Genomic DNA, 15,650 nt, shown 5'->3' with positions numbered 1-15,650 from the left:
AAACACAGCAATTGAATACTTTTTACCTTTACCTACAGGGAGCCTGTGGGACATGCTGAATGAGCCTTCTGTCTCCTCTTCGGTATTTTTTCCTTGACTCTTTCTCAACTTAAATAAATTCTTCACATGTTAGGAAGTAGGAAATCTCACATCTGGTGTTTGTGTGCCTCTCTGACATTTGTTTCCATACCTGCCACAGCCAGGACAGTGCCCACCTTACCCAGTACAACTTTTCCTGGCTGTGAGCACTTCCAAATGCCACCTGTAGTGCTGCAGCAAGCATGGGATTTCTTTTACATTTATTTTCCTCCTCTCAGAATTAAAGCTTTTAATGGAAGTATAGGAAACAAACAACATTGGTCTGATTTTGATAATAAAACCATTTGTTTAATTGAAAATAACATTGGCTCTTAATAACAAAGAAGGCAACATCAGGAAGGGACCTTCTTAGCCTTTAGTTTATCCTCTAAGTTTGCAAAATACTTCATTTTTGCTAGCAGCTTCTTGGCTTCTTCAAGATCATCTGAAATGAAATAGAACATTACTTATTTAGAGAGAGAAGTGAATTTGCATTCTCAAAATGAGTCTCAAGTTTTCAGTGACAGCACCTGTTTTACTACCAGGAGTTGTGACCTGCAAGGACTCAGACACTATTAAAACTATGCTGCCTGTTGTTATAATCTCAGATGGTTTGGGAACATCTCAACTCAAATGTTCCACAAAACACATAATAATGAACAATTTGGAAAAGAAATGTGAATGAATGGCCTTTAATGACTTCTGTAAAGTGGCTGCAGTATTGATCTACCCACTAGGCAAGACAAATGTTTTTATTTAAATGTGTATAAATAGACCGACTGACGTAACTGAAAAATGCAAATGAGGAGGAGTCTGGTCTGGATAGTGCCAATTCCAAAACTGATATTGAAATTATTTCTCCTCAGTTAAAGGGGAGGGTGGTTTATGACCTACAGACAAATGCAATACAGTCCTTCTCATGGCACAGAGTTACAGAATGTAACTCCTCACAGTCTCAACCAGCACTCCTTTGATGTTTACAGTTACACACACCTGGACCTGGCACAGAATTACAATGGTTTCTTCCCAGCTTCAGAAGTTTAGGAATGGTTCAAGCTTGTTGCTTATCTCTTGGTTGTAGAATAAAGTTATGTTGATTATTGCACAGGAAGTCCCCAAAATTTTAGGCTGAACAGGCCTTTACTTGCCACACAGCTTCTGTGGCTTTCACTGCAAAGAACAGCACTCACTGCTCTGCTGCGGCTCCAATACTGCAGAACAGCATCTCCAAATTCAAGTGTGAAACCTCACAGTATGTCTAAGATGAAGTCTGTCCTTTACACTATTCTGGGAAACACACAAACAATTTCTCAGCATCTACATTACCAGTCAAAATGATTATTTAGATGCAAGATGAATGGAACTTTTGTACTGGACTTTGTTTTTAATGTGAGGTCCTGAATTTCCCAAATCAGCAGGAATGTCAGTTTAGAAGTACTTATTCTAAATACCTAACAAAGAACCCTTGTTAATGCAGTATTTCTGTTCCATAGCTCAGGAAATGTTTGCCAGTAAGAGAATGTGGAGCTTTAAGCATTTGACAGGTATGTATGGCAACTAAAAACTTCATAAAAACAGGTACCTCGTTCAAAAGCTGCAGTCACCTCTTTTGTCAGTTCTTCTTGTTTAACTGCAAAACAAATTATTTAATTTACTTTTAGGGTATTTTATACCACTGCATTCTGACTGCCTGTGGTGGGAAAGTTGGGAAAGTCAGACAAGCAATCTATTCAACTTCATTCTGACAGGTTTTTCTTTGAACAATTGACTAGGCCTCACATGATGAAGGTTGAGTAAATTCCTTTTTATTGTCTATATATATTTATTTTGACACCAGAATAGGTTCTGTTATACAAATGTTCTCAAGACAGATGAGATGTTTAGGTGCATAAATGGGTAAAGACAACACTGGAAAAGGGAGGCACAGGGCAGAACCTCTTGCAGTGAGTCAATTTCAGACTAACACAAATTGAAGACATTACAAGAAATATACCAAAACAGTTAAAAGCTTTCAGACTCTTGTATTACACAAGATTCAGTATATTAGTTCTGTACAAATCATAACCTACCTTTAATTAAAGTTTCAATTTCTTCAAGGCTATCCTCATTTTTGGCCTCTGCTAATTTCTCATTAATTTCCATGATTTCCATAAGGAACGCTGAGTCTGCATCACAGTCTGTCTCTTTTACTGGCTCCACTCCACTCAGCTCCAGCTGGCAGAGGAAATGGGAATTTGAAAATAAATATTCCCACATCTACTTCAATGGGAATTATTTTCTTTAATATTAAGTCTCATTGTGGGGCATACTCAGATTCATATCCCATAAACCTACAGTGCATAGAGTCAGTCTGAAAATTAACTTCATACATGGGATGACCATAAAAATCAGCAGATACCCAAAGACAAAAAAAACATAAAAAAGGCTGCCATGGGCCAGACAGACTAGTGTAAGATGAATAGCAAATGAGATTATATGGTCATTAACTTCTGTACAAATTTGGATCTGGTCTCCCTTCCATCTCTGGTGATCCTCTTCAGAGGAATGCAAATTAGCACATCAAGGACTGAATGGAAGGTGCGATCCCTACCAGCCCCCAGGGTTAATTAGAGAACACGGAATACCTAAGGAGACCTTACTAGATAGAGGCCTCGGCTCAGAGGGTTCAGCAGGGTCTGGTACGCCTTGTTGATCAGGGAAGAGTGTTGCTCAGAGTAGTGCTGCTCTTTCTGCAAATGGATGGCCAATCATTGGAAGCTCATTAGGAGTGGCAAAGTACACTTTGTTACACGCGGAACACCAGCGTCCCCACAGCGGTGTGTGAGGCTGAAAGGACTCTGTGGACCTGGGACTGTGTCACTGCCCTCAGTTCAGGCCTGACGAACCGCAGCGGCCGCTCATCGTCCGCCTGCACCGCAAATCCATGGCAGAGTCTCTTCTGAGCTCCGAAAGACAAACACAGGCGAATCCCCTCGCTCCCCGAGCGGGAGAGAGGTGGGGACTCGACACTGCGGCTCGGCCAGGCAGCCCAAGGCTAAAGGCGAGTTCCTGCGGCGGCCACCGAGCCCCGCGGGCCCCCCCGGCCCGGCTCCCCCGCCCGGCCCGGCCCGGCCCGGGGCTCACCGGCGGCCTCTGGCCGAAGCGGTCGGGGTGGACGGCGCGCTGCAGGCTCCGGAACCGCCGCTGCAGCTGCTGCGCGTCGATGCGAAAGGAGCGGTCACTGCGGGACACGAGGCGGGTGAGCCCCGCGGCCGGCCGGGCCCGCGGCCGCCCCGCCCACACTCACCACTCCATCAGGCGGAAGAGGTCAGGCCGCGGCGCCGGCGGCTGCAGAGCCCGGCAGGCGGGGCAGAAGCGCGGCCCGTGGCCGCCGGGGAGCGCGGCGCCGCAGCTCCAGCACGGCGGTCCCGGGGCTCGGCCCGGCGCGGCCCCGCCGAGCGCCCGGCGCGCCCACCCAAACCGCGCCCGCAGCGCCGCCCGCATCGCGCCCGCTCCCGGCGGCCCCCGCGCGGGCCGCGCGCTCATTGGCCGCGCTCGGGGCGCGCGCGCGGCGCGCACGGCGGCCCCGGCCCGACGGCGCGAGCCCCGCCAGCCCCGGCAGCTCCGGGAGCCGTGAGTTCGCGTCCCGCCCCGGCCCTTCCCCGCTCCCTCCCCTGCCCCGCCACAGCCGGATCCCCGCTGCTCCTCCCGGGACGGGCCCACTGGTGCCGGTGCCGATCGTGGGGCAGCAGTGCTGTGGCAGGGCCGGGCCGGGCGCTGGGTGCACGGGCGCCCGGCAGTGCCGCCCCCGGGGCTCGGCCACGCCGCTCCTCACGGGGCTCGGCGGCCGCTGCTGGCCCGGCCCCGCCGAACGGGCCTTTAGAGGGAGGTTTAGGTCGGATGCGAGGGAAAATTCCTTTATGGAAAGGGCTGCCCGGGTCAGAGGTGGAGTCACCACAGCTGGATGGGTTCCACAGCCGTCTGGACGTGGACCTAGCGGGCAGGGCCGGCGGCATTGGCGGTGCCGGGGAAATGGAATCGATGTTGGACTCGATGTCGCTGTCCTTTCCCAGCCCAAATGGTTCCGGGACTCGGTTCTGTCTGCCCGCCGAGCCCCGGGCTCCGCCTGTGTTTGTAAACACCTGTAACAGACGTGGGGCGTGGGAGGGAACTTGGGAGCTGGTGTGGTTTTATGGCAGGTAGTGAAATGTAGCAAACAGGCGAGAAGTATACATTAAACTGTACGGCAGCCAGCTAAAAACCCATATAGGGGCGGTGAGGTTGGAAGGCTCGTGGACTCCAGGAGCCCCGGTGAGCCCTGATGTGCTGGAGGAAGCTGGATATAAGGGTGGGCTGGCTGGTGCAGGGTTGAGATGGAGAAAGAGGCACCTCGGGCTGTGAATTCCGGGCTGTTTCTCACCACTGGCTGTGCCAGCAGCTCCAGGGCTGTGTCTGAATCTGTCGGGTTTTGTTATTGTGTCCAGCTGTGATAAATCTCTCGGGCGCTTTCAAGAAAACGTATTTCATTTTACAGTTCCTGCTCCTTTCAGTTTTCCTCTCTGTGCTGGTGGAGCAGCCCTGGTGCCTTGCTCCGGGCAGGGATGCTCTGTCCCAGCACAGCCCGTGCCTGCACCAGTGTGAGCGCCCAGCTCCTCGTATCCAGCCGGGAATAAGGGTTACCTCTGCTTTGGAACCAGCAGAGGCCGCTCCGAGTTGTTTTTTAAAAGGAAAACCATCCTGGTCTGCCACATTCCTGGGAATTTATGTACAGCCCAGACACGCACGATTCGGTTGGAAATTTTGCTTCTTTGAGCCTGAGAATGGATTTGGACGTTAATAAACAGTCTGTGAGTGTTTGCCAGTTTGACTTTGCTGTAGTAATTGCTGTTTTTTCAATATTCTCTCTGCAGCCAACATGTCTCGAGAGACTGGGAGCGAAACACAGCAGTCTCAGGGTGGGCAGCAGACACAGAGTGGCACCAGTTCCTCCTCCAGTGGGTCACAGAGCACCAGCCAGTCTTCCTCGAGTTCTGGGACTCTCAGTTCCTTGGACACTGTTCCCACTCAGGAGCTTCCATCCATCCCCGAGGACCAGGAGTCTGAAGAGCTGGTTCCTCAGCCTTGGGGTCGACTCTTTGCACTTGCAAAAGGTTTCAGCAACTGTGGTATGTGCATCCTGCAATAAACTTCTTGGTTTCTTTGTAGAAGCTCAGAAAAGTTCTGAGCGGCTTGCTGAAGAGCAGTGTCTTTTCATTTTCAAATTAGGTACAAGCAAATTTAGGTCTGCAGCTTTTTGCTGTAATGTTTTATTCCATACTGCATCCCAGTGTTTACACTGAGTACTGGGATATACAGCTTCCATAGACCTACAGAAATTTTGGGGTGTTCATATTCTTTATTACATGCTTAATTAAAATATATAAATATTTTATTTAGTATATATCTATTGCTGAAGGTGAACTGAAAATTACCACTGTTAAAGAGGGTAAAATTATGAAAGGATTTGACAAGGTGTGGTGCTTTCTATGAGTTAAGAAAAGGTTGATTCTATGGGAAGAATCTTTTCTTTGTTATCATATTCATTCCACCATTTGGAATCATTCTGGAGTGACATATTATTACCTTCTGTTAATGTTCTGTTCTCTCTCTGCTGTACTTTCCCTCCTCTGCAGACTGTGTGAATGAGGAATACTGGTTTGGGAGAGACAAAAGCTGTGATTACAGTTTTTCTAAGCTAGGGTTGTCTGAGACTGGCTTCTACCAAAACTATAGCAAGAAACACTTCCGAATTTTCAGGGTAAGTGCCAAAAATGTTAACTCTCCTTCTATTTTGGCATAATTCAAAAGAGACTTCACGACAGAGATCCTAAAGAAATCAAAGTATCTTCAGGGCTGACTCCTTTAACATGACTTTTGGCAATGCCCGGTTTATATGGTTTATGAAATAAACCCACAGTCTCATTTCTTGAGTAAACAATAGTAAATTTCTAGAGTATCATGTCTTTACTGTAAAGTAATTTATTCCTTACTGTCATCTTCCCCATTTTTTTTTCTTTTTGAGGAAATGGGTCCAAGAAATTCCTTTGTTGCCTACATTGAAGACCACAGTGCAAATGGGACATTTGTTAATAGAGAGCTCATTGGAAAAGGGAGGAGGCTTCCACTGACGCACAACTCTGAAATTGCATTGTCTATACAGACCAATAAGGGTAAAATGTGCTTTAACTTCAGTAGATTTTTCATGTATTGACCAAGAGGTTGTTTCTGCATTGATTTGAGTATGTTTTGTGGGAGCTGAGCTGCTTCATGAGCACAGCTCATTAATAAGTGTTTAAGTACTCACATAAAAATTATCCATGTCCCTGTCAACCCTAGGGAAAAAATATGAAGAGGAAAATTTAAAAAAAATTGCATCAGCTAGAACTTTACTAAAATATAAACTTTTATAGTTATTTTCCTGGTTTTGAAACACTTTTGGGTTTCAGTAGCTGTGCTTATAGTGGTGGGAACAGGGGAAACAGGGGAGACTATTCAAGAAAAGTTGAAAAAAAACCTCCAGGTACCTAGCCAGATGCTGCATAATAAATAGAAAATAGAAAATCTTAAAAATAAACAGGACTGGGCATTTGTTTCTTTGTCTTTGATTTTCCAATAAGATGCTGTCTTCTTATTTCTTGTCTTTGATCTCTACTGGGACATTGAAATTTTTGCTCCTTTTGTCCTTAAATGTAGTTAATTAGTTAAAGACTGTTGTGAATTTAATCCCAAAATGTAATTTTTCAGCAATAAGATCACCTTGCTAACCCATAGCTGCTTTAATTTACAGCATAGATTTAGTTTTTCCTCTAGCAGGCAGTATTTTCTCACTTACATTGTCACCTGTAAAAGCATAGCAGTTTGTTATAATAAAAATTTTAACTTATTATTAAGTAAATGATCTCCACTTGTCTTCCCAGTGTTTGTATTTTCTGATCTTACGGTGGATGATCAGATGATGTTTCCTAAAGAATTCAGAGAGAAATATATCATGTCAAAGACTTTGGGAAGGTAAGCATCCTTCTTCCCTCAGTAGAAAGGGTTAATTTCATTATCATAATCAGTATCTTGTGCTGGAATTATTACCAGTATTAACTGAGCTGCTGTTGTAAAAGAAAAAAGAAAATAAAAATTATAACATGTGAATAAACATGTTCTTTACAACAACTTAAACAGGAATTTCGGCTTTGTCTCTCTAATTGGTTCAGGGTTTAGAAAAAAAGTTAGAAAGCAGCTAGCTCCAAATGATGCTTTTATTTGCCTGCACTTGTTACACAGATTTTTAACAGAGCCCTGCTCTTGTTTTAGTGGTGCCTGTGGAGAAGTCAAACTGGCATTTGAGAAGAGCACCTGTAACAAAGTTGCAGTGAAAATCATCAATAAACGGAAGTTTATGGCGAGTGGCCTGAGTGAGGCAGTAAGTATTTCTGTCTGTCTGTCTGTCTGTCTGTCCTGGCCACCTTGCACCAGTCCTGGAACATTCGGTAACTTGTCTGACTCCTCAGCTATCTTCAAATGAGGATTTTCTTACTTAATGTCTTCTGTATTTAATTTCAAAATGCTTTTTGATGTTGTATGATGTACAGAATTCTGTAGGAAATGCTTGTATTTATTCCTTGACCACATTCCATTAGGTTCATCATTTAGGGCTGTCAATGGGGTGTATACAAGGGGTGGTGTGGAGTGTTGTAGGGTTTGGTTTACATCCTAAAATGCATCAGACAGATCATAACCAGCAGAGTCCTGACCAAAAATATACCAACTAAGCTAATTTTGTTGAATGCTCCATCATAATATGTTTTAAGAAAATTGTATGAAGCCTTTTGGGAAGGGCTTTTCACGTGTCTGATGGCAGAAGCCAGAATTTGGAGAAAAACAAAGACACCTGGCTCAAGATGCTGTTGAGAATTATAATTACTAATACATGCCATTCTACAAAACAGCCACAGGAGTGTATCTGGAATGTTGTGTATGGGTTAAGTTGTGTGCTTTAAGGTGATTGATTTGGATTGGAAGAAGAGCAAAAAAAAACCCTGCTGAGTTGATTTCTTTAGCTGAGCCTAAACCACAGATCGTAGAATCTGTTTATGTTATCCTGCAAAATAGGAGAGAGTAACATGTAATTTTAGGTTGGCCCATCTGCAAAGCATCTTGGAGGGAGAAAAGCTATTTAAATACAATACAAGTATACAAGCAAAAAGAATTTTATCTGGTTTTAATTTGGAAATTCGTTGGGGATTTCTAACCTGCAGTGAAATTATGTCTGGAGTAATATCTTGCTCCAGATAGTGACAGCACTCTATTTATTTAATTCACTGAAGGCACCCGATCATTTATGGAAAAAAATTGTATGTTATGGTCACTTACAGTAGTAAAAGGCATGAAATGATGTCTTTTCTGGTACTGTCTCTTATTTCTCATATGTCTTATTCCAGAACAGCTCTGTCTTACCCAATATGGTATTTGATTCTTTTAATAGAACCCAGCTTTAAATATCAATACAGAAATTGAAATTTTGAAGAAAATAGATCATGTGAGTGTCATTGTACATTTTTATTATTTTTTTGCTCCCTCTTGTGTGTAATTGTTTAGCTTACTGACCTTAGTGTAGTAACTAAAAAGCAATTTTATCCACTTAGAAATGTTTTAAAGGAGATATATAATTTTCCTTGTAAATTATTGAATGGGTCTTTTTTTTCTTAAGTATATTATATCCTAGCAGATTTGAGACTTTAAAGCTTTGGATAACTGAGATGTAAATTTGAGAAGAAAATCACAGGAGGAGTTTTAACCTGAGCAACTGTTGCAGAAATTTTTCTTTGATGCAAGTTTTTGTAAATGCTGCAAAATAACTAAATATAAAGACTATTTTTTCACTGGCAATTTCTTGAATTTGTTTCCCCTCTTTCCTCTGAATGTAAAATAGATAAAATGTTGAGGGTGTGGTCTGGGGTGCTTGCAAGTCACTTGCGTTAAGTGTTAGTTTAAGTGACCTGGTTTGAAATAATGAAATAAGAACTTTAGGATTAATTTCTACAAATTATTCTATTTGTGTATCTCTCTTTGTGTTGCCTTTTCTGTTAGCCCTGCTTAATCAAGATAAAAAATTTCTTTGAAGCAGAGGATTACTACATTATTTTGGAACTGTAAGTAACCTGTTTGAAAGTAAATGCATAAAATGAAATGTTTTTTTTCCATAGCTACAATGAACTGTGGAAGTTTTGTTTGTTTTGTTTTCCTTTTGCTGGCCTCCACTGTCCTCATAAAGCTTTGTAAGATTATGAACTAGGATAACCAGGAGAAATCATCCTTCTATGCTTTATAGGCACTTAGGGCCTGGATTTTGTTTGCTCTGCTGCTGTTGTGGATTGCTGCTATTTTTTTTATTTATTTTTGAGCTCCTTAGAGAGGGCTGATCAAAAATCATGTAACAATGCCCAGTGACGACTCAAGAAATTGACCTTAACCCAGCCATGCATGTGCTGTGCTGTATTTAGGATGTTGCTCACTCATTTTCAGAAATATATTCTTTCTCCGTAGCCAGAACAGCCAAATGTTTTGGTGTTAGTTTTGCCTAATAAGATAAATCTTTTGGAAGTTATATGTTGGCTTGTTAACCTGCATTTGTTTTAGGATGGAAGGAGGAGAACTGTATGACAGAGTGTCAAGGCCAGTCAAGATGAAAGAAGATATCTGCAAGTTGTACTTTTATCAGATGTTGCTGGCAGTAAAGGTACATAACTGTGAATTCTAGCAAAAAGAAAAGTCAGTGAGATGAGTTTTTCTGTCACTTGTCATGGCTGAAACCCATGCAAACAATCAGCACAGCATTCTTAACAAGTTGGTTTAACAACTAGAGAGACAGAAAAGCCAAATTCCTGCAGGTGACACAGAGGTGGGGTCTGCACACTGTGCTTGCACTGAGATTTGGCATTTGAAGCACAATGATTTCTAAGGTGGATTTTTGTTTCTTTTTGATGGTGTTTTGATGTGGTTTTTTTTGGTTTTTTTTTTTTTTTTTTTTTTTTTTTTTTTTTTTTTTTTAGAGAGAGTCACATGTTAGGGAGCTTTAAATGTATGCCCACCTCATACACAGCCTCATACATTTCAGTTATCCTGCCATTGCCATGAGAAAAATCGGAAACTTTACATTTTAAAACAGGTTAATAGTCTGTTTTTTTCTTAATTGCCCATCTGTATGTATTTAGTATCTTCATGACAATGGAATTATACACCGAGATCTAAAGCCAGAAAATGTGCTACTTTCATCTTCTGAAGAGATATGTCTTATAAAGGTAAGGTAACTGACATTTCATGTTAATGAAGAAATTTAGGAGTGTTCTTTCACATTCCTCTTGATATTTCATAATGGAATTAGTCATACAAACCATGAAGTAACTTAAAACATAAATTCCTTTTTATTTCATAATTGTAATTTTACTTTTATGGATATTTCAACCCATGCACTGCATATGTGATTTCAAATCTCTTTTTTTTTTTCCCCGATAAAATTGAAATTCTTTAATTACAGACAGTATTCCTACAAATGTCCAGGCTGGATGGTGACAGGGATTTTTTTTTGTTGTTGTTTTGGGTTTTTTTGGGGAGAATTAGGGTTGTAGATTTTCTTTTGTGTTGTTGGTTTTTTTCCCAGAGAAATCATTCAATAAATTTGCATGCTAAAATGCTTATTTTTCACATAAACTCCTCTAATAGGCTACAATGCCTTTATTCGGTGGTTGTCCATTTATATCCAAATTTGACAGTACTTTTTGCTAGTGTAAAATGTGATCCTCTGTCATATTTCTCCCTCTTCCTCCTCTCCCATCCTCACTCAATAATATTTGGGGTGACTTTTATTCATAGTCATGTACTGGAACTGGCTTGGAAGGAAGAAACTTAGTTCTACCCTCCTGATGTCTGTCTACAATATGATGTGTTCTAGTCCAGTCCATCCTAATATGTAATGTGGTGTTACCATTTTTAAATACGAGATTACAGATTTTGGACAATCCAAGATTCTTGGAGAAGCTTCTCTTATGAAAACATTATGTGGTACTCCCATGTATCTTGCTCCTGAGGTTCTAAATTCACTTGGGACCGCTGGATACAGCCGAGCTGTGGACTGCTGGAGTTTAGGAGTTATTCTTTTTGTATGGTAAGATATTGTGTAGATGTACCTTCACTGGGCAGTCTTTGACATACGTGGCTTGAGACTTGGCCAACTTCAGTGTCTGTATGAGGAAGTGAAAAGTGCATTTAAAACTCTACACGTGTGAAAACACTACCAATAGCAGATGCCTTAAAATGTGTGATTTCAGTGTTTCGTTTGCTATGACAAATCCTGTGTTATTTAACTTGTTTTCTTTTATACAGCTTGTGTGGATATCCACCATTCAATGAGCAAAACACTCAACTCTCTCTAAGGGACCAAATCACTCGTGGAAAATACACGTTCATTGCAAAAGAATGGAAGCATGTGTCAGGCATGGGTATGACTCCAGTGTAGTGGGTAGTAAAATATTTACCTCTTTCCTTGTAGTTTTTGTTTTCCTTTATCCTCCTTTCAGCTGCATAGCACGTTGTGTGATAATATGATTAGTTTTTAAACTAATATATTAAAAATATTTTTTAAAGTTTATAGGTAAAGCATCAGAAAGAGCACATACATTATTATTGAAGTGATTTCTTATTAGTATTTAGCATAATTAACCACATAAATGTAGAGTTTGTGGCCACATACATCTTTCTCCTATTTTCACTTTTTCTTCTGACTTTATCAAACTGGTCTACAGACTTTGCCTAAAGATTCTTCAAGTATTGAACCAAAAATACCAGGAATTTAAGGAATACAAGTTAGAATTCCAAAAAACAAACGTTCCAAGAGAGTCCTTTCATGGTGCTAGTCTTTGAGCTGAAAGTGTCAGTCACATTTGAGGAATCATCTATTATGTTTGGCCCACTGTAAGTGAAGTAGTCCTTGAAACAGAGTTTTTGCATAGCAAACTGAAATGATAATTACTGTCTGTGTGCTTTTAGTTTTTCAGGACATTTTATATACACTAAATAATTGTAGTATTTACCTTGGATGCTTCTTTGTGTGTGCAGAGGAGTTTCTAATAAATGATGTGGTCATCCTTTGTCTAATAAATTTATCAAATATAACTCCTTCCTGAATAATTTGAAACTTTTTCAATAATAAGTCAGACATTCATGAGAATGTACAATCTTAACATAATTTCCATAGTCCTACTGGTATGTATTCAGAATAATCTGATCAAATGAAAAGTGAATCTTGCTGAAATTCCTTTATGGTAGATTTGGAGTAATAAAATACAACATAAATGCCATATTTTTCACAGTGTCTTACTAAGCAGCTTCCTAGAAGATGGAAGTTTGAGATTATGTTGAGCATACCTGTGTATGTCCTGTCTCTTCTTTCCCACCTTCCCAGTTGGATAATCTGCTTTCCAAGGCACTGTAAACCAGGCTAAATTAAGATGTCTTTGCTTTTCCACAGTAATACTGAAAGTGCTGAGCCTCCTGTGCATGCTCAGAACATAAATTGTATACATGCTAAATATATCTAGGGCTAATTCTGATATACTGAGAAGTGTTGAGTCCTGTGCATATGAAGGAAAGATGGTTGCAGTCTGCAGCCCTTCCCAAGCATAGAAAAAAGAAAAGAGATCTGCCCAGCCTGCACTTTTGTGCATTGTTCTGAATGGGTATAATGGGTATAAGGCACATTGTCCCATGTAGTTTTGGTGTAGGCATATTTTAGGTAGTGAATGTATTGATCATATGCCAACCAGCTCATTTTATTATCTTAGCTCTGGATCTTGTGAAGAAGCTGTTAGTAGTGGATCCAAGCAAACGTCTTACCACAGAGGAAGCCTTAGAGCATCCTTGGCTTCAGGTAGGGATTGAGTTTTATCTGAAAGCTGAGTAGTTTGGGGGATAACTTATTGATGCCTTGTGTTTTCAAAGATTTAGTCCCTGTAGAGAGACTGCAAAAGCAGCGTGGAATAGTCTCCTGAATATCTTCTTTCAATACAATAAGCAGTTTCTGCATACTTTCTGAGACACCTCTTTGCAGAATTCTTTCACATGTGAGGATCAAGATGTGTTTTTAGAGCCTGAGTCTGGTTCTGGTAGGATGGACCTCTCCTTTTGAGCATTGTTAACAGAGCCCCATTTCCTTACATGTTTGTGTGGGCAGGCAGTGCAGAGTTTGTTTCTGGCAAGCATCCAACATTTTGTTTTCACTCTGCTGTGTAGAAAAAAGTGTCCCTGGTTTGGGAAGCCTCTGAGTAGGAAGTGATGGTTCCCCTGCCTCCTGTTACAGTCTAATTAGGTTTGAGAGGGACAGTCTTTAGGTGGTCTTTTTTTAAATTTTTGGCTCCTCTCTCCCTCTTGTGTTGTCTGGAAGTATCGACTTTACAAGTCAGCAGGAAAAAACACATTCTTTCTGTGACCAGCTGATGCCTGTTAGCCCTCTGATGATTTTGGGGACACTAGGGAAATTTTCAGATACTAAAAGTAGTAAGCATGTTCTGCAGATTTATTTTGACTAGTAATGCTTTGAAATTAGTTGTGGATATTGCAGGAGACACTGAAATACTCCATTGCTTGGGGAAAGAACCCTCTCCACTGCCTCCACCTAAGAAAATTCAGTTAAAACAGCTGAAATCCTTAGGAGCTTGATGATCTTTATTTCTAATTGTCTCTAGCAGGGAATGTCCCATTCACTTATCTTTGAGTTTCCCAATCTTTCCTTTTCCCTTAAATTTCTATATATTACTTAGATGCTGGGTTTTTTTTCAGGATGATGATATGAAAACTACATTTCAACAGCTGCTTGCTCAGACACGTACCACCAATATGAATCCACCAGAAACGTCAAAAATGGTATGTGCAGTAGATATTTGAAGATTAATGTTTGATGCACAAAAAACCTAGATTTTGAAGTTGTCTTTAATAAGAAAATCAGTTAATTTTGAGACTTAAAGAAATGTATCCTTGGGCTGTATGTGGCAGCTTTCTGGTTAGTTCTGCTTCCTGAAGAGCAGCAATGAATTTCCATGCTTTGTCAACACTTTGTTTAAATGTAGAGAAACACTTGCCTAGGCTTTAAAGGATTATTCCTATATTTAGAATAAAATTGTTGAATGTATGGGGTTTTCTTAATGGATTGAAGTCACTAATGTTTAGTATTCCAGTAAAAATTCTCATTCTGGTGCAAGGTTAGGACAGCATTGTGGCGTTCATTACCAGATGCTAATTAAGAAAATTGTGAACAGCAGCTCTTTCAAGCTGGGAGCAATGTCTTTTATGAGAGCCATCAAGTATAATTAGATGGATCTTGGGGGAGAAACATGGGTTAGTCATGCTGCTTTTTTTGGTCACACTGTCCAACACCTGTAGTTCTGGAGCAAGCAGAAGAGTCAGGCTCTGCCTCACCTGGTTTCCTGCAGCAATCCTCTGTGTTTTTCTTCCAGAGAACCACAACGAGAAAGCGTCCCCATGAAAATGAGGAGGAATGTGGCTCTGCTAAACGTGCTGTTCCTTCTACCTCCTTTCAGAAAATGAGGTGAAAAAGAAGAGAAAATGACTTTGTTATGGACAGCTTTTTTTATGGGAAGCAGAATTTTTTATTAAGAAAAATCTTAATAATGGAATAAACGGTTGAAGATGTAAAATTTCCAAATAAAAGTAACTTTGTAAGACTGAAGTGACTGCTGTGCATGCATGAGAATCTGCACAATTAGTCATGTTCTAGTCCATCCAGCCATCTGACTCAAGGAAAGTATCAGAAAAACTCCTGAACTAAGCAACTAATAATTTTTTAGACTAGCTTCATCCCCACCTACATTCTCTGTTTCTTCTTTTCCAATTTCTAGGTTAGGCATGGAAATAATGCTTAGTCCTAACAGATGAAGAAGGAATACTAAACTTGCTGAACTTTTGCATGAGACAGAGCAATGATTTACCTGACACAGTGCTGCCCACAGGCTTCTGAGGACACAGACTGTTCAGTTCAGAACTAAAACTTCTGATGGAGCTTGAGGTGCTCTGGGCTTCAGGTAAAGCTCCACAGTAAATGCTGGACTGGCAGACTCACAGCATTGAGCACTGGGATGGGGCTGATTGGCTTCCAAAGCAGCCATTACCATCTGCATGGTGTTTTTAAGGTGTGTACTATGTTTATTTCCCAGAGGAGGAAACATAATAACAAGACATTAAATGAAGATGTATAAATTCTTCTCAAGGAAGAGCTAGGAATTGAACTGAGAGAGAAAAACTTGCTTGGTGAAAATTTTGAACTGTCTGCCTCTTACTAAAGATTTATTAATTGTATTATTCAGTGAAAGAAGAGTTTAGTAACTGTTCTCCAACATGCATCTTCTGGTTAAAGGCATCTGCTCTAAGTTGATTTGTAAAGAATAAAACCTACCCATGTCAGGTAGGAATTAATATATTCATGAGTCACATTTCCTATATGTGCCCATTGCAGAGATTTTGTGTGTTTTAGTACATTTGATATTAACCAGTGT

The 15,650-nt window shown here is 41.0% G+C and overlaps 2 protein-coding genes across 5 annotated transcripts; one reads left to right on the top strand and one right to left on the bottom strand.

Annotated features, from left to right (window-relative positions):
- Positions 1–360: 360 nt before the first annotated feature.
- Positions 361–3,561, bottom strand: HSCB (HscB mitochondrial iron-sulfur cluster cochaperone; the record flags this gene model as incomplete). Its single annotated transcript, XM_083873696.1, has 6 exons — positions 361–523; positions 1,661–1,708; positions 2,148–2,292; positions 2,718–2,807; positions 3,202–3,298; positions 3,365–3,561. The coding sequence occupies 6 exons, from the start codon at positions 3,559–3,561 to the stop codon at positions 432–434; spliced, it is 669 nt and encodes a 222-aa protein (XP_083729822.1). The 3' UTR covers positions 361–431.
- Positions 2,959–14,813, top strand: CHEK2 (checkpoint kinase 2). Of its 4 annotated transcripts, none has more exons than XM_083873692.1 (15): positions 2,959–3,072; positions 4,968–5,222; positions 5,730–5,854; positions 6,119–6,266; positions 7,014–7,104; positions 7,402–7,510; positions 8,573–8,626; positions 9,178–9,239; positions 9,727–9,826; positions 10,302–10,388; positions 11,088–11,251; positions 11,470–11,585; positions 12,927–13,012; positions 13,921–14,004; positions 14,595–14,813. In XM_083873692.1, exons 2-15 carry the CDS (start codon positions 4,973–4,975, stop codon positions 14,688–14,690), a joined length of 1,572 nt encoding a protein of 523 aa, XP_083729818.1. In that variant the 5' UTR covers positions 2,959–3,072; positions 4,968–4,972; the 3' UTR covers positions 14,691–14,813. The 4 variants fall into 4 exon arrangements, with proteins under 4 accessions (XP_083729818.1, XP_083729817.1, XP_083729820.1 ...); XM_083873691.1 differs by having other exon boundaries at positions 3,010–3,118; XM_083873693.1 differs by lacking the exon at positions 2,959–3,072 and adding an exon at positions 3,238–3,316.
- Positions 14,814–15,650: the final 837 nt, after the last annotated feature.

The sequence above is a fragment of the Zosterops lateralis genome (assembly GCF_965231275.1).
Source record: "Zosterops lateralis genome assembly, chromosome: 17".
NCBI classification, from domain to species: domain Eukaryota; kingdom Metazoa; phylum Chordata; class Aves; order Passeriformes; family Zosteropidae; genus Zosterops; species Zosterops lateralis.
This window is presented reverse-complemented; position numbering and strand designations above follow the sequence as displayed.